General features: G+C 36.7%; 1 protein-coding gene across 4 annotated transcripts in view; it reads right to left on the bottom strand.

The window, feature by feature from the left end:
- Positions 1–23,464, bottom strand: part of LOC144980945 (kidney mitochondrial carrier protein 1-like) — a 52,433-nt gene that overhangs the window by 24,025 nt on the left and 4,944 nt on the right. The window contains exons 1-5 of one of the 4 annotated variants that reach the window (XM_078928929.1): positions 20,432–20,564; positions 20,228–20,292; positions 11,853–11,931; positions 10,004–10,151; positions 6,007–6,101 (exon numbers count right to left, since the gene is read on the bottom strand). In XM_078928929.1, the coding sequence (XP_078785055.1) occupies positions 6,007–6,101; positions 10,004–10,151; positions 11,853–11,910 (301 nt within the window). In that variant the 5' untranslated portion in view covers positions 11,911–11,931; positions 20,228–20,292; positions 20,432–20,564. Of the gene's footprint in view, positions 1–6,006; positions 6,102–10,003; positions 10,152–11,852; positions 11,932–20,227; positions 20,366–20,431; positions 20,570–23,464 lie in introns of those variants that run through there. The other 3 variants (XM_078928926.1, XM_078928928.1, XM_078928930.1) reach the window with 3 other exon arrangements.

Raw genomic sequence — 23,464 nt, 5'->3', positions numbered from 1 at the left:
GTCATTACTAGATCCCTCTCTCACCCACTTCTTGAGACCGCCGATTCGTTCGTACACCACCATCGCGAATAATTTTGACCAGCAGTTAAGCTTAATAGCCAATATTCTCAACACAAACATATAACATAGAAACGATTGAGACATTGAGTATGCCCGGTGTATGGGGTGAATTTTTAATTCAGAAAAGTGAGTGGAGCAGGCACTTATGTTGGTAACAACAAGATATGAAGTGAATAGAAAAGTGCCAGAAGACAATAGAGAATAAAAATTTTTCGCGGCGGTGGTGGGGTTTGAACCTGCGACCTTATTGGTACGACAACTCCGCCTGGCAGGTGAGAGCGTGGCTCTACCGTGTGAGCTATCCACGAACACAAAAATATTCGTTTCAAACTCAAAGTCATTACTAGATCCCTCTCTCACCCACTTCTTGAGACCGCCGATTCGTTCGTACACCACCATCGCGAATAATTTTGACCAGCAGTTAAGCTTAATAGCCAATATTCTCAACACAAACATATAACATAGAAACGATTGAGACATTGAGTATGCTCCGGTGTATGGGGTGAATTTTTAATTCAGAAAAGTGAGTGGAGCAGGCACTTATGTTGGTAACAACAAGATATGAAGTGAATAGAAAAGTGCCAGAAGACAATAGAGAATAAAAATTTTTTCGCGGCGGTGGTGGGGTTTGAACCTGCGACCTTATTGGTACGACAACTCCGCCTGGCAGGTGAGAGCGTGGCTCTACCGTGTGAGCTATCCACGAACACAAAAATATTCGTTTCAAACTCAAAGTCATTACTAGATCCCTCTCTCACCCACTTCTTGAGACCGCCGATTCGTTCGTACACCACCATCGCGAATAATTTTGACCAGCAGTTAAGCTTAATAGCCAATATTCTCAACACAAACATATAACATAGAAACGATTGAGACATTGAGTATGCTCCGGTGTATGGGGTGAATTTTTAATTCAGAAAAGTGAGTGGAGCAGGCACTTATGTTGGTAACAACAAGATATGAAGTGAATAGAAAAGTGCCAGAAGACAATAGAGAATAAAAATTTTTCGCGGCGGTGGTGGGGTTTGAACCTGCGACCTTATTGGTACGACAACTCCGCCTGGCAGGTGAGAGCGTGGCTCTACCGTGTGAGCTATCCACGAACACAAAAATATTCGTTTCAAACTCAAAGTCATTACTAGATCCCTCTCTCACCCACTTCTTGAGACCGCCGATTTGTTCGTACACCACCATCGCGAATAATTTTGACCAGGCGGAGTTGTCGTACCAATAAGGTCGCAGGTTCAAACCCCACCACCGCCGCGAAAAATTTTCATTCTCTATTGTCTTCTGGCACTTTTCTATTCACTTCATATCTTGTTGTTACCAACATAAGTGCCTGCTCCACTCACTTTTCTGAATTAAAAATTCACCCCATACACCGGAGCATACTCAATGTCTCAATCGTTTCTATGTTATATGTTTGTGTTGAGAATATTGGCTATTAAGCTTAACTGCTGGTCAAAATTATTCGCGATGGTGGTGTACGAACGAATCGGCGGTCTCAAGAAGTGGGTGAGAGAGGGATCTAGTAATGACTTTGAGTTTGAAACGAATATTTTTGTGTTCGTGGATAGCTCACACGGTAGAGCCACGCTCTCACCTGCCAGGCGGAGTTGTCGTACCAATAAGGTCGCAGGTTCAAACCCCACCACCGCCGCGAAAAATTTTTATTCTCTATTGTCTTCTGGCACTTTTCTATTCACTTCATATCTTGTTGTTACCAACATAAGTGCCTGCTCCACTCACTTTTCTGAATTAAAAATTCACCCCATACACCGGAGCATACTCAATGTCTCAATCGTTTCTATGTTATATGTTTGTGTTGAGAATATTGGCTATTAAGCTTAACTGCTGGTCAAAATTATTCGCGATGGTGGTGTACGAACGAATCGGCGGTCTCAAGAAGTGGGTGAGAGAGGGATCTAGTAATGACTTTGAGTTTGAAACGAATATTTTTGTGTTCGTGGATAGCTCACACGGTAGAGCCACGCTCTCACCTGCCAGGCGGAGTTGTCGTACCAATAAGGTCGCAGGTTCAAACCCCACCACCGCCGCGAAAAATTTTTATTCTCTATTGTCTTCTGGCACTTTTCTATTCACTTCATATCTTGTTGTTACCAACATAAGTGCCTGCTCCACTCACTTTTCTGAATTAAAAATTCACCCCATACACCGGAGCATACTCAATGTCTCAATCGTTTCTATGTTATATGTTTGTGTTGAGAATATTGGCTATTAAGCTTAACTGCTGGTCAAAATTATTCGCGATGGTGGTGTACGAACGAATCGGCGGTCTCAAGAAGTGGGTGAGAGAGGGATCTAGTAATGACTTTGAGTTTGAAACGAATATTTTTGTGTTCGTGGATAGCTCACACGGTAGAGCCACGCTCTCACCTGCCAGGCGGAGTTGTCGTACCAATAAGGTCGCAGGTTCAAACCCCACCACCGCCGCGAAAAATTTTTATTCTCTATTGTCTTCTGGCACTTTTCTATTCACTTCATATCTTGTTGTTACCAACATAAGTGCCTGCTCCACTCACTTTTCTGAATTAAAAATTCACCCCATACACCGGAGCATACTCAATGTCTCAATCGTTTCTATGTTATATGTTTGTGTTGAGAATATTGGCTATTAAGCTTAACTGCTGGTCAAAATTATTCGCGATGGTGGTGTACGAACGAATCGGCGGTCTCAAGAAGTGGGTGAGAGAGGGATCTAGTAATGACTTTGAGTTTGAAACGAATATTTTTGTGTTCGTGGATAGCTCACACGGTAGAGCCACGCTCTCACCTGCCAGGCGGAGTTGTCGTACCAATAAGGTCGCAGGTTCAAACCCCACCACCGCCGCGAAAAATTTTTATTCTCTATTGTCTTCTGGCACTTTTCTATTCACTTCATATCTTGTTGTTACCAACATAAGTGCCTGCTCCACTCACTTTTCTGAATTAAAAATTCACCCCATACACCGGAGCATACTCAATGTCTCAATCGTTTCTATGTTATATGTTTGTGTTGAGAATATTGGCTATTAAGCTTAACTGCTGGTCAAAATTATTCGCGATGGTGGTGTACGAACGAATCGGCGGTCTCAAGAAGTGGGTGAGAGAGGGATCTAGTAATGACTTTGAGTTTGAAACGAATATTTTTGTGTTCGTGGATAGCTCACACGGTAGAGCCACGCTCTCACCTGCCAGGCGGAGTTGTCGTACCAATAAGGTCGCAGGTTCAAACCCCACCACCGCCACGAAAAACTTTTATTCTCTATTGTCTTCTGGCACTTTTCTATTCACTTCATATCTTGTTATTTGGATCATTGTACAGTTCGCCTATGTATTCTACCCATCGGCTTTCTATATGTTGTTCTTCAAATAGCAGTTCCCCTTGTTTGTTTTGGATACAACTTCCTGCTGCTTTGCTTTTCCTTTTCCCTGATAGTTCTTTTATTCTTTGGTGAGCTTGTTGGGGGTTGGGTTTGTATTCTCTTTCGATTTCGCAGCATTTCCAGTCTAGATAGTTCTCGTGTGCCTCGATGCATTTGGATTTAATGTGGTTGTTCAATGTTTGGTATTCTGCAGACCCTCTGTTGCATTTTCGTCTTTCTTCAAATAGGTTTAGAATTTCATTTGTCATCCATTCCTTTTTGCTGTTTATTTGAGCTATTGGTAAATGTTTTTCTGCAGTTGCTTTGACACACTTTTGGAATATATCAAATTGTTTTTCACATTTTTCGTTATCAGGTTCACTTTGGCTTTGTATCATGAGTGCATTTTCAAATTCTTCTCTCATTTTTGTTTGTATGCCATTGTCTTTGCATAACCTGTAATCCCTCTTTATTCTACCAGCTGTTCTCTGAATAGCTTTAAACTTTATCCTTACTGTACAAACAACTGGGACATGGTCACTGTCTACATCGGCGCCTGGGTAGGTTTTGCAATTTAATATGCCATTTCTGAATCTTGATGATACTGCTATAAAGTCTATCTGGTTCCTTGCTCTGTCCCCTGGTGATTGCCATGTCCAGGTTCTTCTTGGGTGTTGTTGAAACCAGGTGTTTGAAATCATTAATTTATTTGTTCTACACCAATCTGCCCAGATGTTTCCTCGTTCATTTCTGTCTCCGAGTCCATGTGGTCCGATTATGTCACCATCTCTGCCTCTGCCAATCTTAGCATTTAGGTCCCCCATTACCATAAGGACTTCTTGTGATTTACACATTCGTTTTGCTTTGTCTAGTGAATGGTAAAACTCTGTCATATCTGCATCTGTCGCCTCTTCTGTTGGTGCATACACTTGAATAATATTGGTGTCAACTACAGGTCCTCTTAGCTTAACCAGCAAAACTCTGTCTGAGATTGCTACGTGCCCTTTGTAAAATTTGGTTGATTTTTGGTCTAAGATCATCCCTACTCCTTTTTGGAAAGAGGTTCCACCACTCCATATGATCTTATATGTCGTGTTGTTTTCTTGTTTTGACATGGTTCCCTGCTCTTTCCATCTCATCTCTGCCAGGCCAAGAATATTTATTTGGAGCCGTTTCATTTCTTTTAGAATGTTGTTTAGTTTTCCTTTTGGGGCACAGGTCCTGACATTCCATGTCCCAATTTTGGTTTTGTCACATTTGTTAAATTTATTTCGCCTAGTAACTGGCTGACGGTTCGGTGTGACCTGACGAACATCACGCTCCCAACCGAGCGAGGCAGCAGTCTTCCGTGAAAACATGCTCCCCTTTACGCTGTCACCGTTTAACTTTTTGGACTTATTCATGCAGTTAACTCGGCAAAGTTACAAGAATGGTTTGCCATTGCCTATTCTTGTCGCCCTCTGCAGTTGGCCAGCTTGACCTGTTACCGTTCGACACCACGAGGAGGTTGCAGTAGGGCTTGATGATGATCTATCTTTGCAGACTTGGCATCATCCATTTGTCGAACGGTTATAACTAAAGACTGCTAAATGTTCACAAAGGGAAGGCCTGCCACAGGTAACCAAAAAAATATGTACAGTTTGTGAAAAAAAAATCCAAACTTGAACAAAATCAAAATGTTATCAACTCTAGTTAAATTTTACTCGGTCAGCATTGTTGAATTTAGTCTACATTTCCATTTTTGTGATCTGCTGTCTCAAAATTATATTATCATTAGGTCCAGATAACTCTGATGCTAAAAATTGAATTTAATAGCAACAAAGAGGTAACTTATGTTAAGTTGTGATGTTTAATCAATTTAGTTGCATATTGTAACAAAGAAAAAAAATGTCCCATTTTAGGTCATTTTAACTTTAAAATCAATTTGGCATCAGTGTGTATTAAACCAAAATGTGAGATTTGTAATCTTATACATATGAATCATCAATTCAAAATGCTTTATAATTGATGTAGTGTAGTTCAATTTGGTTATAGATTCATTTCTGAGTAAAAATATATTATTTTTTATCACTTTTCCTTTAAACCTTTTTGTTTAAAAATTCAAATCTGGCGGGTGAAAAAATCTAAATTTGGCCCCCAAAACCTGTACATGTGGTAGTTCTTCAAGAGATCAGTAAAATTGATGCAATATGGACTATTCACATCGCGACTGCTGCTCTTTGACAAGAATTAACATGATGTCATATATAAGTATAAAAGCAAAGCCTCCCTGCCCCCATCTTGCAAGTCATCTGTAAATTAAAGAGTAGATAAATTCTCTGAGAGAAAAAGCCCGAGACAACATAGGCAGCCATGCAAAGTGAGCAATAGATGCTACGTTTCTTGCTCAAGAAAAAAACAAAACAAGAGGACTAATTACGGAGCAGGTTCCAGTGTAAGATAAATATCTGAAAAGGTATGCTTTGTCTAGCACTGTGCCTTACATACATGTCGACTTTGGGGTTTGGCCTTATCCACTTGGCCATCTCACCCCCATTACAATCTGAAATACCAGTTTAGTAAATTGTACAAGAAGAATAACCTTTGGGATCTTTGACAATGGCACGTTTCATGGTGTGATAGATTCCTATTTTGATAGTCCCATAAGTTGCTTGTCTCAACACAGCTGGTGACAATCTAAGTGGAGGGGAAATATAAATATATAAAGATTTAGAAAAAAAAAAAAAAAAACAAGAAAAAAAAAACAGCATTGCTGAGATTTTGTCAGAGGAAGTCTTTTACTTAATGAAGCATGGTGATGAGATGAGACATGTATTAAAGAGAAAAGAACCCTTTCAAGGAGTAAATCAAACAGGGATGATGATATTGGTTTAAAATCCAACAGAAAATAGCAGCCTGATGAAGATTGCCTGAAATGTGCAAGGAGTTGTCTAAATATAATAATAATGAAAAGAATATAAACTTTTATTTAGCGCACAGACTCCTTTGTAACAAGACACTTTAAAGTTTAAAATTAGTTGCAAAATGACATTAGTTCACAAAATATCCATACATTATACCAGAGCATTTAATATCCTTTTTGTTTGTTAAACCTGAGCTTCAATAAATGAGGCTACAATATGTGGAGACAATAATTCTCACAATAATTGCCAGCCACAAGAAAACTTTTTTGTTCCCATCAGGCAAAGAAGAATAGAATGACTGATTTTATTCTTGGAACAAAACTTTCAATTTCATTTTCACATCAAAATCACCTGGCTTTCCGGATTATTTTCAATTTTGAGAATTTAAAAAAAGTTGTATGGTGAATAAAGAGGCTATCACAAAAATCAATCTCGACATTTCTCATCTGTGGATATTGCTTTTTACCAGATGTGTGCTGTGGCAACTTTTTCATAAAACAAAAGGACCCTTTCCTCAGTTTTCCTTGCATTTTTATTTAAATGCTCCTTTCAATCTCATCAACCAGTTGGAATAGTTGTCACCAGTGATAAGTAACAAGTATGACCACACCATCTTTGTCCCAAAAGCAAGGAGTGCATCATTTGAACTTTTCCCTGCTTTGAAGGAGAAGATGGTGTTTATCACTGCATGGAACAAATTTTGATTCAGTGTCAAAATGACAGACCCATGTCTCATCCATTGTCAGGAAAACATTGAAAATTTTTAGATTGTGATAAATTGATGACTACACTGTTTTCTCCTTTTTTTTTCTATTGTTGGGTTAGAAAATGTGGAACCCTCCGACACGTTTAACATGTTCAAATCTTCATGTAAGATATAAGCCAGAACTCGAGCCACACATAACCGTGATTTCAGTATAACTCGTCTGTAATTTAATACATTCTTATAACTTCTTTACAATTGTCAACAATTATGACTGACACTGGACTACCTTCTCCAGGAATATTGTCAATGGTCCTGGACACATTTGGTTTGAACCACTATTTTACTGCATCATATTTAGAATGAGTGTTGCTGAACACTGCAGCTCATGATTAATTGTTGGAGTTTTTCCCTGGAGAAGAAGAAACTTCGCCACTGCTCTAAATTGAATTTTCTCCATTTTTTCTCCTCACAAGAATAATACAGTGGAACCTCCCGATAACGACATGCCACGGGACTGAGTTTTTATGTCGTTATCCAGAGGTGTCGTTATTTAGAGGTTTCCAAGATGGCGGACAAAGTGGGCGTGGTAAGGCCTGCAGGACCAGTTTTTATTAACATTGACAAAACAAACAAAACATTGTAGTGTATTCCTCTTAGAGGGTTCTTGTGCGTGTGTCTGGATGAGACTTTTAGGTGATCTGAACTGATTACACTGATAGTGTGCTCCTGGAATCTACATCTGTTCCCTATTTAAACCATTCCCCTTTGTCTTACTTTTTCTTATGTCATTTCAATTGTAAATCTAGAATGTTTTTACTATCCAATATTCTTCCTTTTTACTGGCGCTTCTATGACATAGATGTGTCACAAGCCCTATAAAACCCTTTAAAACAAACAAAAACAGGTAATTTGGACGCTGCGAGTTAGATAAAATTCCTCCTCCTCCCACAAAAACACTACTACTACTACTACGATACTACAACTACTACTACTATACTACTACTACTACTATTACTACTACTACTACTACTACTACTACTACTACTACTACTACTACTACTACTACTACTACTACTACTACTACTATCACAACATAATATCACATTTTCCAAGATTTTGTGTTTACTTGCTTACACTTACATTTATACTTTGGTTTTTATTAATGCATATCAGCCAAGATTCATCAAAATAAGCTGCGTTCTCTTTGGTCTCAAAAGCTGCGTTCTTATTGGTTCAAACAGTAATCGTTTTTATAAACTTTGAGTACTCATACTCGGTATTTTTAGAATCAGATATCTACGAAAACTGCCGAAAATCGCCAAAATGATGTCGTTATTCAGAGGTTTTATCAAAGAGTGCGTCGTTATTTGGAGGTTTTTTTTACTGATCTTAATTAGAAAAAAATCGGGACCACGGGTCAATGTCGTTATCAGGAGGATGTCGCTATTCGGAGGTGTCGTAAATGGGAGGTTCCACTGTATTGTAAACATTCCATCCACTCATCAGAAATTCCAAATTCTTTGTGTGCATTCTTGATTTAAATTATATCTTAATTTGTGCAAATTTCAATTTTCTCCATTCCTTCACAGGCACGTAAAAATGTCTTGAGTGACCTACGTTTATGCCATAAAACTAAAGAAGATGAAAAACCTAATGAGAAAGTTAAAGTAGAAAATTGAAATAATAGATCTCATGTCAATAGAAAAGTGTGGTGCCTTGAGCTATACTTATTCAATGATTTTAATTCATTTGCAAATCATTCATTGTGTGGGTCCTTAGTCCTATGACTGAATTGGCAATAAGTAAACAGACCAGTCTACTCTTATGGTCAAGTCAGGTATTTATTCTCACCCCTCTGTCAACCCAACAGCAGTGATTGGATAGCCGTTGAGTCACAGTGATGATAATGGCAATTTGTCAAAAAAGGAGGGAAATGCATCGATCCATCAGTCAAACTCAAACAAAATCATAACATAAAATATTATAGTTTCGTATATTATATTATTACTTTAGTGTACATCTATTCTTAATAGTAGAAATGTAACTTACTTTATGTAAATTTTTAATGAATTATTTTTTCCTTTAAACGATTTTTTTAAATACCTTCTATTCAAGAGATTTAAAAAAAACTTTTGGTCAAAAGGCCTGAAAGTATTTGTTTTTACTTGTTTTATCTTTGTTACTGTAGCCCAGTGGTTAGGATCTTACAAATAAGTCTCAAGTATCTTTAACAAATTAAAATTGTTAAACATTGTAAAAACATAGGTAAAAAGAGTCAACTACTTTGAGCACCCCTTAAAATTGAAATAGATTAATATCATCTCTCTATAACCAGATGACGTTTATAAGGTAAACATGAAGATTGATAGAAGAATGGTTGAGAGAGATATGTAGAAAAGAGAAAGATAGAAAGAGTGAAACAGAAAGAGAGAGAGAGAGAGAGAGAGAGAGAGAGAGTAGTTTAATTGATGGGGCTTTTTATCTAATTAGTTAATTAGGGGGAAGTTGTAATAATTATCTTTTTAAACGTAACTTCTTACAAATAAAATCTAGACTCATTTACCCCATCCTCCTTCCTTTTCGACCATCAATTGCCTTGTCTCAATTTTGACATTTGGCGCCAGTTTGTCTAGACTGACACCATAAAATGGGAGTGTCACCAAAATTCATGCAGCTTAGCACAAGTGTCAAATATGACACAAAACATGATGGTGATTTTTTCACTGATCCACCACTTGACCTGAGCTTTTATCAGAGGAAAATGTTTGACACAGCAAAACCAGCGAAAAATTTCTGAGAAAATCCTGGAATTCTGCAGAAGATTATCATCACTGGGGTCTAAACAGATCAGTTGGAAACTTCTTTGTGATAGACAAGTGGCCTATCCTAATGTCAGTTGCTAATCTCCTTCAAGCTAAATAAAATACTTATACTGATGGATGGTGAGATTGAGATTATGATAAGCCCACCCTGAGTACAAGGCACGTGGTCCCTCTTCTCTTGCAATGGTGGTGATGGCGTGAATCATGCCCCTGTACTTGAGATTACGTAGATTGGAATCAGCGACCTGACCCTGGACTTGAAGCCGGGACTTTGTTAAGTCGATAGGAAATGTGCCTGGAAAAGATAAAAATGAACATTAAGTCCTTCTTTATCTATCTTTAACACACAAACACTCATAGGGTAGTAGTCATATTTGAAACAATGAATAGATAAACGACAAAGATAAGATTATCAACTCTAGTTAAAAATTTACTCTGTCAGCATTGTTGAATTTAGTCTACATTTCCATTTTTGTGACCTGCTGTCTCACAATATTATCTGGCATGGCGTTTTCTTGCAAATCGCAAAATATCACTAGTTTGCATTGCAGCCGCAAAATCTGCAATTTTTTTCAAATTTCTGAGATTTTGCACCCAAAAAAATAAATAAATAAAAAAAAAAAAAAAATATATATATATATATATATATATATATATATATATATATATATATATATATATATATATATATATATATATATATATATATATATATATTAGACCTGTAAATGAGCTCTATAAAAATTGACTGAGACTGAAACTCTTCGTATCGTATCAGAAAAATCCAAAGAATCGAGATGAATAGTAAACAGCAAGCTCACTTGAGCAAAACAATGGCAGAAAACTAATTTACGTGGGAATTAATTAGGCTACTTATAATTGTTTCTTATAATTAGGTACCAACATCAGTGAAGAAACGGTCAACCAGTTTGTTTACAACATGAGGCAATCGAGATGTGCTTGTTGCAATCATATAACTTTTGATTTGAAGGTGTCTTCATAAAGCACTTCCGGCTTTCGCATTAAACTTTTTCATACTTTTAGGTTCTAGCAAGTAAATGTGGTCAATTTTGGCTTAGACGAAACAGTGAAATTTATCGCTCGGCAGCTCAGTTAAAATTGGCTACCATTGGGAACCGACAACAGGTTTGGAAAGTGAAAAGATAATTTTACGAAGGCTGTGTGAAAATACACTGGGGTGTGCTCAGACAAGGCAATTCTAAGAAGCGTCGCTTAGCCTTGACAATATGTCCATCGTAAATTTAAACTTTAAACGGCCCTTGAGCTATGCGTAGCGCTGTGGAACATTCCTAATTACTTCACGGTCATTCGACTAAGATTCATGAATTCTTTCTTTCTTTTTCATTTCTTTCCTTTTTAAAAATATTTGAATTTGACGAATTGACTGATTTCAGTTAATTGACTGAGAATTTACAGGTCTAATATGTTAACAAATTTAAAAAAAAAAAAAGTTATAAAAAAAAGACGTATTTATTTTTCTTTTAATTTGATAGCTCTTGTAGAACATGAAAGGTAATTAATCAAGAGTAGATTCTTTTTTTACTATCCTATTTTCTTCCTTTTTACTGGTGCTGATATGACCTTACATTTGTTGCAAGCGCCGTGAAACCCTGAAAAACATACAAATACCTTTCTTTTTCATGAATTAATTATGGATTTTTAGGAAAATTATTCGCAAATTGTTGCAAATAATTTGCTTAATTTTTGCAAATTTTGCTATTTTTATCGCCATATCAGTATTATCATTAGGTCCAGGTGACTCTGATGCTAAAAATTAAATTTAATAGCAACAAATAGGAAACTTATGTTAAGTTTTGATGTTTAATCAAGTTAGGTGCTTATGGTAACAAAGACAAAAATGTCCCATTTCAGGTCATTTAACTTTAAAATCAATTTGGCACTTGGTTCACTCTGGTGGATCGAATAAGCAGTGCTTGTTAAGTAAGAAGTAAAAAGAAAAAAACAACATAATCACCAAATTCAGCTGCCACTGAGGCAAGGCCTCCATAGACGAAAGGCCTCCAATCATTCATTGTCCTGCTGATCTCCCTCAGCTGAAGACACAAAAGTAAAGAAACATAAACAAAATGTGCTTGGTTTAATTCAAATTACCAGCTTCTACCTCTTCAATAATAATATTAAGGAATGGATCTAGGTCTTAAAAATTGCACCCAATATCCACAGTGAAATAAATTTATTTGAAAATAAATGTGTTTTGAAGAGGAGGTATTGTAACAAGCCTCTTCTCTCATCAGCTACCCTGTCTTGTTGGCCATCTGTGTCTTGAATTACCCTGCAGAACATCAATGTGGTGTTCTATACCACACTTCTTAATATCATGTTCAATTCTTTTTGTTGGTCTTTGTCTTCATCCACTGCCTTCCACGTTTGACAGTAAAATGTGAGTTTCCATGGTTGTAGTTGTATGGTGTTGGATGTGACCAAAGAGCTTAAGTTTTATTTTTTTGAGATTATTATGAATAATATAGAAATAAGGACACATTCTCTTATACGTTCATCCATCAACTGCCAGCCGCGACCTCATCAATACTCCAGCCTGTACAGGTGTTAAGCCTCTAATCTAACGATCACAATCTAACAAACATAAATAAGAAATACAATTGACTTTTGCATTAAAAGTGGCCCCCTGACACAAAAAGGTGCAGAATAAAGTGGGTAGGAGATGAAGAAGAATGAAAAACCAATGACCTCATTTTAGATGAGTCCATTGTTAAACCACAAGATAAACACAGAGTAAAAAAAGATGTGCTCATCAGTTCAAGCTTAAAGCCCTTTCCTGCACTACTATCAGCGAAACATATCACACGTTATCTTAATGTGCAGGTAACCCATATAATTTGTTTACACTTGATGAACATGAAGTCACTGCTTCTTTTATAAAATTAAATGTCAACAAATCATGTGGGCCTGATAAGCTTTGTGGTAAAATTTTTAAAACTTGTTGTAACCTTGTATTTACATATATTCTTAACATGTCACTCTCTCTTAATGTGATACATGATTGGTGGAAGACCCTCTGAAATTATCCCTGTTCCGAAGAAAAAGAATACTAATTGTTTAAATGATCTTAAACCAGTGGCGTTAATGCCAATAGTTATGAAAGTGTTTGAGAGGTTTGTTGTACGATTTCTTTTAAATGAAGTAATGGATAAGTTAGATTCCACCACTTTGCCTATAAAGGAGGTAGTAGTGTGGAGGACGCCTGTATTGTATTTGTAAATAACATCCTAGAACACCTTGAAGAAAAAAGATCATATGCACTGCTCCTTTTTATTGACTTCTATTCTGCATTCAATACAATTCAACCACAAATTATGATAAAAAAGCTTTTAGATTTAAATGTGACAACAGCATCATAGCTTGGATTTTGGAATTTTTAACAAATAGAGTTCAGTATGTAAAACTAAATGACACTTTTTCTATCCAAAAGACATTAAACACGGGAGCTCCTCATGGTTGTGTTTTGTCATCAACCCTATACCTATATACCATCTACACAAACGGCTACACAGGGCTCACAATGATAATTTTTTTAAATTATTAGGTTTGCAGATGATTCAGTTATTCAGGGTTTTATTTGTGACTCAGTCTGCTTAGTATGAGGAGGTGGAAAAAATTGTAAACTGGTGCAATGATAATTTTCTATTACTTAATGTTAAAAAAAAAACCCAAAAGAGATGATAATTGATTTTCGACTTTAACAACATCACATTGTGCCCCTAACAATTGAGAATCAATTTGCAGAAATTGTTGATTCCTATAAATATATAGGATTTACATACAAGATGAAATGGCATTTGCATATAAATAGTATTTGTTCAAAACTTAGTTCTAGATTATTTTACTTAGAAAACTAAATTCTTTTCAAGTTACAAAAGAAATCCTTAATATGTTCTATTTGTCAACAGTTCAAAAGGTTATAACATTTGGAATCAGTTGCTAGGTGGGGCCATCACTGCTGGGGATAGAGAAAGAATAGATAAAACTGTAAGAAGAGCCGAAAACATTGTGCAGTCCACCCTGCCTTCATAAAATACCCTCTATGAAGAATATTCCTATAAAAAAGTTTTGAATATCTTGAAAGATAAGCAACATCCTCAATTTTTTAAAATAAAAAACATCAAGAAGATCAGGCAAGGTGAAAAGTTTAAAATCCAGAACAGAGCGTTTTAAAAATTCCTTTGTATCCTCTTCCTCGAGGACACTTTCTCGAAGTGCTGGAAAAATTCTAGAACCAGTGTTTTGGGAAGTTAGAGGTGAAATCCTCCTTGATGTCCCACCACAGGGAGCCGTTGTCAACCCTGAATGGTACAAATAGACCTTGAAGCAACTGAAAGCAAGAATTCGTTGAGTTAGACCAGCTTTGAAGGTGGAACAAGTATTGTTTCTTCACAAAAATGCCTTTCCACGCACAAGTATCAGAAAAAGGGAGGTAATCGCATCATTTTGATGGACAACACTGTCTCACTCCCCTTATTATTTCACCAGACGTTCGGACATTCCTCATTTTGATCCACTGAAGGAGGCAATGAGGGGACGCAGCTTTGAAGGTGATGAAGCAGTCTAGACAGAAGTGAAAAATTGGCTCAAACTTCAGGACGGGATACATGACCTTCCAAAAAGGTGGCTAAAGCTATTGAGAGAGGCAGAGACTATGTTGATAAGTAGCATTCTACTCGACGAATGCCAAGCTTTAATTTGAGATATGATGTATGGTAATGTTCAATTTGTTTTAAAGTAATAAGCCGAGTTCCATTACTTTTTGACTTAACCTCTTAATCATAGAGAATAAAAAGGTAAGAAATTAGGGTGAAACGAGAGAAAAAGAACGTTCGGTTATTTGGGTGTGTGTGTGTAAAAGAAAGAAAGAAAGAAAGAAAGAAAGAAAGAAAGAGAGAGAGAGAGAGAGAGAGAGAGAGAGAGAGAGAGAGAGAGAGAGAGAGAGAGAGAGAGAGGAGAGAAGAGAGAGGAGAGAGAGAGAGAGAGAGAGAGAGAGAGAGAGAGAGAGAGAGAGAGAGAGAGGAGAGAGAGAGAGAGAGAGAGAGAGAGAGAGAGAGAGAGAGAGAGAGAGAGGAGAGAGAGAGAGAGAGAGAGAGAGAGAGAGAGAGAGAGAGAAGAGAGAGAGAGAGAGAGAGAGAGAGAGAGAGAGAGAGAGAGAGAGAGAGAGAGAGAGAGAGAGAGAGAGAGAGAGAGAGAGAGAGAGAGAGAGAGAGAGAGAGAGAGAGGAGAGAGAGAGAGAGAGAGAGAGAGGAGAGAGAGAAGAGGAGAGAGAGAAGAGAGAGAGGAAGAGAGAGAGAGAAGAGAGAGGAGAGAGAGAGGAGGAGAGAGAGAGAAGAGAAGAGAGAGAGAGAGAGAGAGAGAGAGAGAGAGAGAGAGAGAGAGAGAATTTGGGAGGTATGAGAGATTTTTTTTTAAATTAATCTTTTTTTTTCTTTTAAATGTTTTGCTTTGTTAGGCTTTTTGTTGGCTTACTTTTATGTCATTGTATTTCCTTTTCATTATATATTTGCTTAATTATTTTCAGAAATCCATTAGTCTATGGCAATACTCAATGTAAATTTCCAGAAGTGGATAAATAAAGTTCATCTTGTCTTATCTAACTGAGAAAATGGTATACAAAAACATGGGTCAAAGAACAAGCTGTCTCAATATATTGTTATAGATTGACCTTTGTGACATTTTAGTTCTTCACATTGCTACTTGATAACTGATAAAAGAAACCACTTGATATCTGAACTGATTTATAAGTACTTATAAAAGAACTTAGCTTTTTTAAAAGAAATTTAAAAGAAAAGAAAAAAGGGAAATTCCACGGGTAACGGACTGACAAATCAGACCAAAAATGCATACATTTCGTGCTCTGAAATGCAATGTATTTATTGTATGGAGCTAATATTTCCCATGGACATGTATCATGTCCGCCCTTATCATATATCAAAAGGATAAAGATGAATCTTTATCAACTTGAATTCTTTTGACATTATAATGTTGGTAACGGACTGACATCAGAAAATCCATCTTTTTCAATTTTATATGTAGATGGATCAAACTTTCTGAAGTTAAACCTTCCAGTAACAAATAAGTTCTTTTATAGTAACCATGAGATGTTGTTCTACAACCCACTAGCAATATTTAAAAGATTGTACAAAATTTGAATCTGCAGTCTTTGAAAAAGTGTCAGTGACGGACTGACAAATGGATGGTAACGGACTGACACCTCTGAATTTTATTACTAAGAATAACGGATACTACATAAAATCCAGAGCAAAGAACAAATTATGTAATTATGAGCAACACTGAATACCCAGTGTGATTGATCAAACCAATACTCTTCCTTATATGGATGTCAAGCTACATTGGGCATGATGAGTAACTCGATGGGTGACATCTGATTACCTCAATCCCAACTTTGCTTTTGAAAAAAATTAAATAATGATTCGTAGAGTTGAAATCTATTCTGTCAAAGTCAAACGGGAACTTTATTTCAACTATGAAATTAAATTATCAAAAAAAAAAAAGAAAGGACTTTAAAACTGGGGAAGGTTTAATATTCTTTTGGTACTTATTTTTGAAGCTTAATTTTTATTCTGTATTTCATCTTGATTCCTCAAGCTTAGGAATTGTCAATAGGCCATGATCGTCACTGCAAACTGGTCGATAGTATTGGCAGTCAATCTCTTCCTCGTCTGCACTTGACCAGAAAGCCAGTTATAAGATCTGAGAAAGATCTTCAAAAATTTCATTTGGACCATTTTATTCTTGATTGTTACAATTTTCCTATGCAGACTGTGGGATTTCGCTTAGATCTGAGGGAGCAAAATAAACTTAAGCCAATTTTGATTCCTGGATGAAATTCACTAACAATCGACTTCTTTTTCAGGGTTTTTTACAGGAAACTTTTTTGAATTTTCGTTCTCTCTTTTTTCATCTCTCACAATAATGAAATATTTTTCCCTTGGTGCTCGCCAAGAGTACTTCTTGTCCAAATAGAAATTTTCGATCAAATTATTTTATTTCATCTTGATAGCCCATTTCCATGATTAAAATATTAAAAAACCATTGGTTGATGTATTGGATGCCCTTAGCAGTACAGGAATAGTTTAATTTTTTTTTTTAAGTTTGGGAGGATTGTAGACACACAAAGTTGAATTCAGTATTTTACTTTCCTGTGCTGAAATGTGAGGCAGAGTGGATTTAGGTGTGCTTGGTTTAATTTCTTTTGGAGTTGTAGATTGATCGGCTTTTCTCTTTTTTTCCACTTTTGCTTGAAAAATCCCGTTATTTCTTTTAAGCGTCCTTTACAATCACTTTCAAGTTTTCTTTGATACTCCTGCTTTTGTTGCCTATCTTTTTCCTAAACAATGTAATGCCCATCAGTTTTCAGTCTTTCTTGATAATTTGAACCATGGATAGAGAAGGCATCTTGAACCTGAGAATAAAGAAAATTGAGCGAAATTACATAAGCTATGAAAGTCAAATCGGAATAAAAAGCAAATCTTGTTTTCTTAAAAATAATACAGCAAAACTAAGAAAATAAAACTCATTGCTAACTTGTATCACATTACTTTGTAACAACTAAAATATTGACATTATACACAGCTAAACAGCTTGCTGACCCACTCCATTTAAAGCCTCAGTGACTCAAAAGTTTTTCACATTAATATAAATGTTTGATTTCTTTTTTTTTTCTCCCAGGGCTTCTTGCCCCACTTTAACAGAAGACTACTACTGGCTCCATTGTCATAAGGATATTATAGAACAATAAACAGTGTTTTTCCCTCAATTCAAACAGCAAAAATCTTCAAGTAATCAAAAGATTCACAAGCTTTAAAAGATTCAACTTACCTATTGCAAAATAGCAGGCTTGATGTTGAAGACCAGTGTTTGAAATTTTATGATCCAAATGTTTATAAAATGGCTGTCTGATCAGTTGAAACACATTGGAGTGGACTTTACTCTTGAGACTTAAAAAACAACTTTTATATATTGTCTTTGAATTAAAATAGAATTAGTCAATCTGTTACTGTCAGTCCGTTACCCTAAAAAACGTCAGTCCAACAAAAGTACCTTAAATGATAAATTTCTTGAAAAATTATCTTACAGTGCTTAAGCCATTCATGTAAGAATAGAAAATCTGAAATAGTGAGTCTTTACAACAATCACATCTTTCGTAGATGAAAAAATAATGTTTTAATGGTAATGGACTGACATACAATTTCCCAAAGTCATTAAAACGACCGATGAGGACATTTCATTAAAATCGTAAATTTGAATGTTTATATAGGTTCCTGATACTGATACTAATATTTGTTTTAATATCAATAAACAACAGCAAAGGTGGCTATAATTTTGTAGAAGTTGCAAGATTTATAATATTGAGAAAATATTCTTTTCGTTATTCAAATAGGGGATACCCTTACATAAAGCTATAATAAGCATCTTGTACCACAAATATGCACAAAATATCCTTATATTCATAATCCTGAATGATTTTCCAACAAATTGGTACCAAATTTTAATATATTCTTAAGAATTTGTAAAACACCCCTTTGGTTATATTCATAATCCTGAATGATTTTCCAACAAATTGGTACCAAATTTTAATATGTTCTTAAGAATTTGTAAAACACCCCTTCGGTTGACAATTTCATGGAATTTCCCAAAAAAGAAAGATGTGAAATGTTAATGATGATGATGTAGTGGTGGTTGTAATGATACCAAAGTTTTGGCATCACCGCAATTTATAATAGTTCTAAAAACAGATGATCCATATTATTTAAATCAACTGGACAAGATGGAATTCCAGCACGATTTCTAAAAAATTGAGCAGATGAGATTGCCCTGGTACTCTATCTTTTATATTTCCAATCCTCACTAGACCAAGGAGTTGTGCCAAATGATTGGAAGCAGGCTGACATTGTCCCAATATTCAAGAGAGGAGACAAAACGCTACAAGAAAACTATCATCCAATCTCACTGACATCTGTCAAGTATCATGTCCTCAGGGTGACATGCAAAGTACCTCAACGTGACCCTGGACAGTAATAGTGGAAGAAGCATATTGCTAACACAGCTACTAAGGCAAATAGAACCATGGGCTTCCTCAACAGACAAATCCGCCACTGCTACCAATCTGTGAAAAAGAAATGCTATGAATATGAAGCATAAATCAGGCTCATACTGGAATATAACAATAGCAGCTTAGTGTGGGACCCAAACACATCACAAGAAATCAATGAGCTATAAAAAGTCCAACGTAGGACGGCCAGATTTGTTCGTGGAAACTATGAGTGAGTGGGATAAGAGCGTAACTCAGCTCATGAATGATCTCCAATGGAAAACGCTACATGAAAGACGTTCCATCAACAAACTCCTTGTATTTCACAAAAGCATAAAATGGAAAACTCGTTGAAATTTCAACTAGCCATTTGAAACGGAACGACAACAAAACAAGAAACTCTGCATTTAATTCAGAAATCCCCCACTCAAGAACAAACCATCATTTTTATTCTTTCTTCCCCGGCTCCCTTCCACAATTCGACTTTGGAACTCCCTACCAACCACTTGTAAAGAAGCCCTTTCGACTGATGACTTTTAAAAATCTTTCCTTGTGTCCCTCTAAAACTACTAAAACCCCTGTTCACTGTCTGTTACTGAAATGACGGCCATAAGAAGAAGAAGAAGAAGAAGAAGAAGAAGAAGAAGAAGAAGAAGAAGAAGAAGAAGAAGAAGAAGAAGAAGAAGAAGAAGAAGAAGAAGAAAGAAGAAAAGAAGAAGAAAAAGAAAAAGAAAAAGAAAAAGAAAAAGAAAAGAAGAAAAAAAGAAGAAGAAAAAGAAGAAGAAAAGAAGAAGAAGAAGAAGAAGAAGAAGAAGAAGAAGAAGAAGAAGAAGAAGAAGAAGAAGAGAAGAAGAAGATAGAAGAAGAAGTAGAAGAAGAAGTAGAAGAAGAAGTAGAAGAAGAAGTAGAAGAAGAAGAAGAAGAAGAAGAAGAAGAAGAAGAAGAAGAAGAAGAAGAAGAAGAAGAAGAAGAAGAAGAAGAAGAAGAAGAAGAAGAAGAAATCACACAACTTGCAGAATAGCATGAGACTATTTTGAAAACAATTGCTGCAATCTCAAATTTTCATGCAACTATTTAGCAGAGTTGATCTTTTAGTTTATATTTTACTACACAGAGTCAGTCAAAGAATGAGTGTGAATGTGGACCTCCATAGTGTATACCAGTATACCACTACCGAGTGGTATCTTATGAGCCAAGTCGTGTGTAGAGATGTGAATATGTGAAGTGGGGATGGGAGAAATTCAATGCTTTTACTTTTATCAAAAACTCACCTAGTCTAGACTACAAATCTAGATATCAATCCTGAGTGATGTGTGTATAAATGTAATTGTTATTCCTATTAAATAAGCAGATTAAAGTGATTAAGGGTACAACAGCCGGCTGACAGTGTGTAAGTGATCAGTTCAGTACAGACTGTAAATTCACAATCACAAAATCAACTTTATAAAAATCTGAGACAATATCATCATGAATACCTTTATCTGAACACTGAACACATCAGTGACCTAGATAAACTGACACGATTACAATAAAAAAAAACGTGTTAGAAATTATAACGTGGATTATGGAATCATTTTTGTGAGACCAAGGTTAAGTCAGATTAAGAATACAATTTATAAAACTTTAAAAGATGAAGACGAAGCGAAACGAGAAAAGCTGCCAGATTAACTCTATTTTAAAGCTAAACCATGAACTAAAAAACACACTCTGTAAACTGTAACGAAAGAGTGAAAATGGAAAGGCTTCGTATGGGAACAAAACAGACAATGGATGTTTCGGGTACAAACCCTTCGTCAGCACAACAATACACAAATAAACGTGGAAAACAAATAAAATATAATGAAAAATAACTTGTATCGTCTGTACTCAATGGTGGTTGCAGTATGAATAACAAGATATGAAGTGAATAGAAAAGTGCCAGAAGACAATAGAGAATAAAAATTTTTTTCGCGGCGGTGGTGGGGTTCGAACCTGCGACCTTATTGGTACGACAACTCCGCCTGGCAGGTGAGAGCGTGGCTCTACCGTGTGAGCTATCCACGAACACAAAAATATTCGTTTCAAACTCAAAGTCATTACTAGATCCCTCTCTCACCTACTTCTTGAGACCGCCGATTCGTTCGTACACCACCATCGCGAATAATTTTGACCAGCAGTTAAGCTTAATAGCCAATATTCTCAACACAAACATATAACATAGAAACGATTGAGACATTGAGTATGCTCCGGTGTATGGGGTGAATTTTAATTCAGAAAAGTGAGTGGAGCAGGCACTTATGTTGGTAACAACAAGATATGAAGTGAATAGAAAAGTGCCAGAAGACAATAGAGAATAAAAAATTTTTTCGCGGCGGTGGTGGGGTTTGAACCTGCGACCTTATTGGTACGACAACTCCGCCTGGCAGGTGAGAGCGTGGCTCTACCGTGTGAGCTATCCACGAACACAAAAATATTCGTTTCAAACTCAAAGTCATTACTAGATCCCTCTCTCACCTACTTCTTGAGACCGCCGATTCGTTCGTACACCACCATCGCGAATAATTTTGACCAGCAGTTAAGCTTAATAGCCAATATTCTCAACACAAACATATAACATAGAAACGATTGAGACATTGAGTATGCTCCGGTGTATGGGGTGAATTTTAATTCAGAAAAGTGAGTGGAGCAGGCACTTATGTTGGTAACAACAAGATATGAAGTGAATAGAAAAGTGCCAGAAGACAATAGAGAATAAAAAATTTTTGCAGTATGAATGAAATGTTAGCGTGGCGTGGGTAGAGGATAGGGTGCCCCAGGGGGGTGATCTAATTGATAAGCAAAGGTCAGCGTCAGGGAACAGAACTTTCCAGACTATAATGGAAGATAAAAGACATATTGGTAGTAGTAGTAGTAGTAGTAGTAGTAGTAGTAGTAGTAGTAGTAGTAGTAGTAGTAGTAGTAGTAGTAGTAGTAGTAGTAGTAGTAGTAGTAGTAGTAGTAGTAGTATTTGCAGCAGTTGTAGTAGTAGTAGTAGTAGTAGTAGTAGTAGTAGTAGTAGTAGTAGTAGTAGTAGTAGTAGTAGTAGTAGTAGTAGAAAGGGTAGTAGTAGAAGTAGAAAGTAGTAGAAAGTCCTGGGTTTGAAACGAATATTTATGTGTTCGTGGATAGCTCACACGGTAGAGCCACGCTCTCACCTGCCAGGCGGAGTTGTCGTACCAATAAGGTCGCAGGTTCAAACCCCACCACCGCCGCGAAAAAATTTTTTATTCTCTATTGTCTTCTGGCACTTTTCTACTCACTTCATATCTAGTAGTAGTAGTAGAACGCTGTAGTTAAACAGTAGGGGGCGGTGGAGGGGGCGAGGTGAAAGGGTCACGGCGGAGGGGGGGGGGGGGGGTTGTTGGATGAGCGAAGGTCGAATCTTCGCGAAGGAACGATGCGATGTAAAGTGGAATACACGATAAATAGATAGATGGATAGACAGATAGATAGGTAGATAGACAGAAAAGAGGGAGAGAAAGAGAGAGAGAGAGAAAAAAATATATAAAATTAAAATAAAAAAAATAAAAAATTAAAAAAAAAAAAAAAAATTAATTAAAAAAAAAAAAAATAAAAAAGGGGGGGGGGGGACCTGTAGAGAGGGGAAGATAGAGAGAGAGGGGGGGGGGAGGAGAAAGAGAGAGAGGGGGGGGGACAAAGAAAGAAAGAAGAGAGAGAGAGAGAAAGAGAGAGAGAGAGAGAGAAGAGAGGGAGGGGGGGGGGGGAGGGGAGGTGAGAGCGGGCGAGTAAAACAGCCGAGTGATAGCTGGGTCTATATGTATATTAATGGATAAAAAAGTGGATGATTGGACACAATGAGAGATAGCTAGGAAGGTAGATGACTATGAATCGGTGGATAATCAGTTGATAGATAGATAGCTAGCTAGATAGATAGATAGATAGATAGATAGATAGATAGATAGATAGATAGATAGATAGATAGATAGATAGATAGATAGATAGATAGATAGATAGACAGATAAATAGATAGATAGATCGATAGATAGGTAGGTAGGTAGGTAGAGTTGTAGTTTTAGTTGTATGAACAGTAGTAGTGGTGGTAGTAGTAGTAGTAGTAGTAGTAGTAGTAGTAGTAGTAGTAGTAGTAGTAGTAGTAGTAGTAGTAGTAGTAGTAGTAGTAGTAGCAGTAGTAGTAGTAGCAGTAGTAGAAGTAGTAGAAGTAGTAGTAGTAGCAGCAGCAGTAACTGTAGTGGCAGAAGTGAGAGCAGCAGTGGTGATGAATATGGGTGACATTGACATCTAGTGGTGGTCAATCCTGGTGTTGAGTCCGCGTGGAGTCAGCGTTCCCAACAACTTGATCAGGTGAGTTTCCCTACGTCGACGGGCGGAAGTGTCCGAATGGCAAAAACTAAGCACACACACACACGCACACACTGTACATCGCAGTGGTCTGGCAGATTGAAGTGTCTGGCCACTGTTGTTTCTGCACAGTTCGATATGTCACGCAAGTGCTGCACGAATCTGTCACC

This window comes from Berghia stephanieae, chromosome 10 (assembly GCF_034508935.2).
Source record: "Berghia stephanieae isolate SIO BIC M18660-M18661 chromosome 10, UCSD_Bste_1.3, whole genome shotgun sequence".
Classification (NCBI taxonomy): Eukaryota; Metazoa; Mollusca; class Gastropoda; order Nudibranchia; family Aeolidiidae; genus Berghia; species Berghia stephanieae.
Note: the sequence above shows the minus strand (reverse complement) of the source record. Positions and strands in the feature narration are given on the sequence as shown.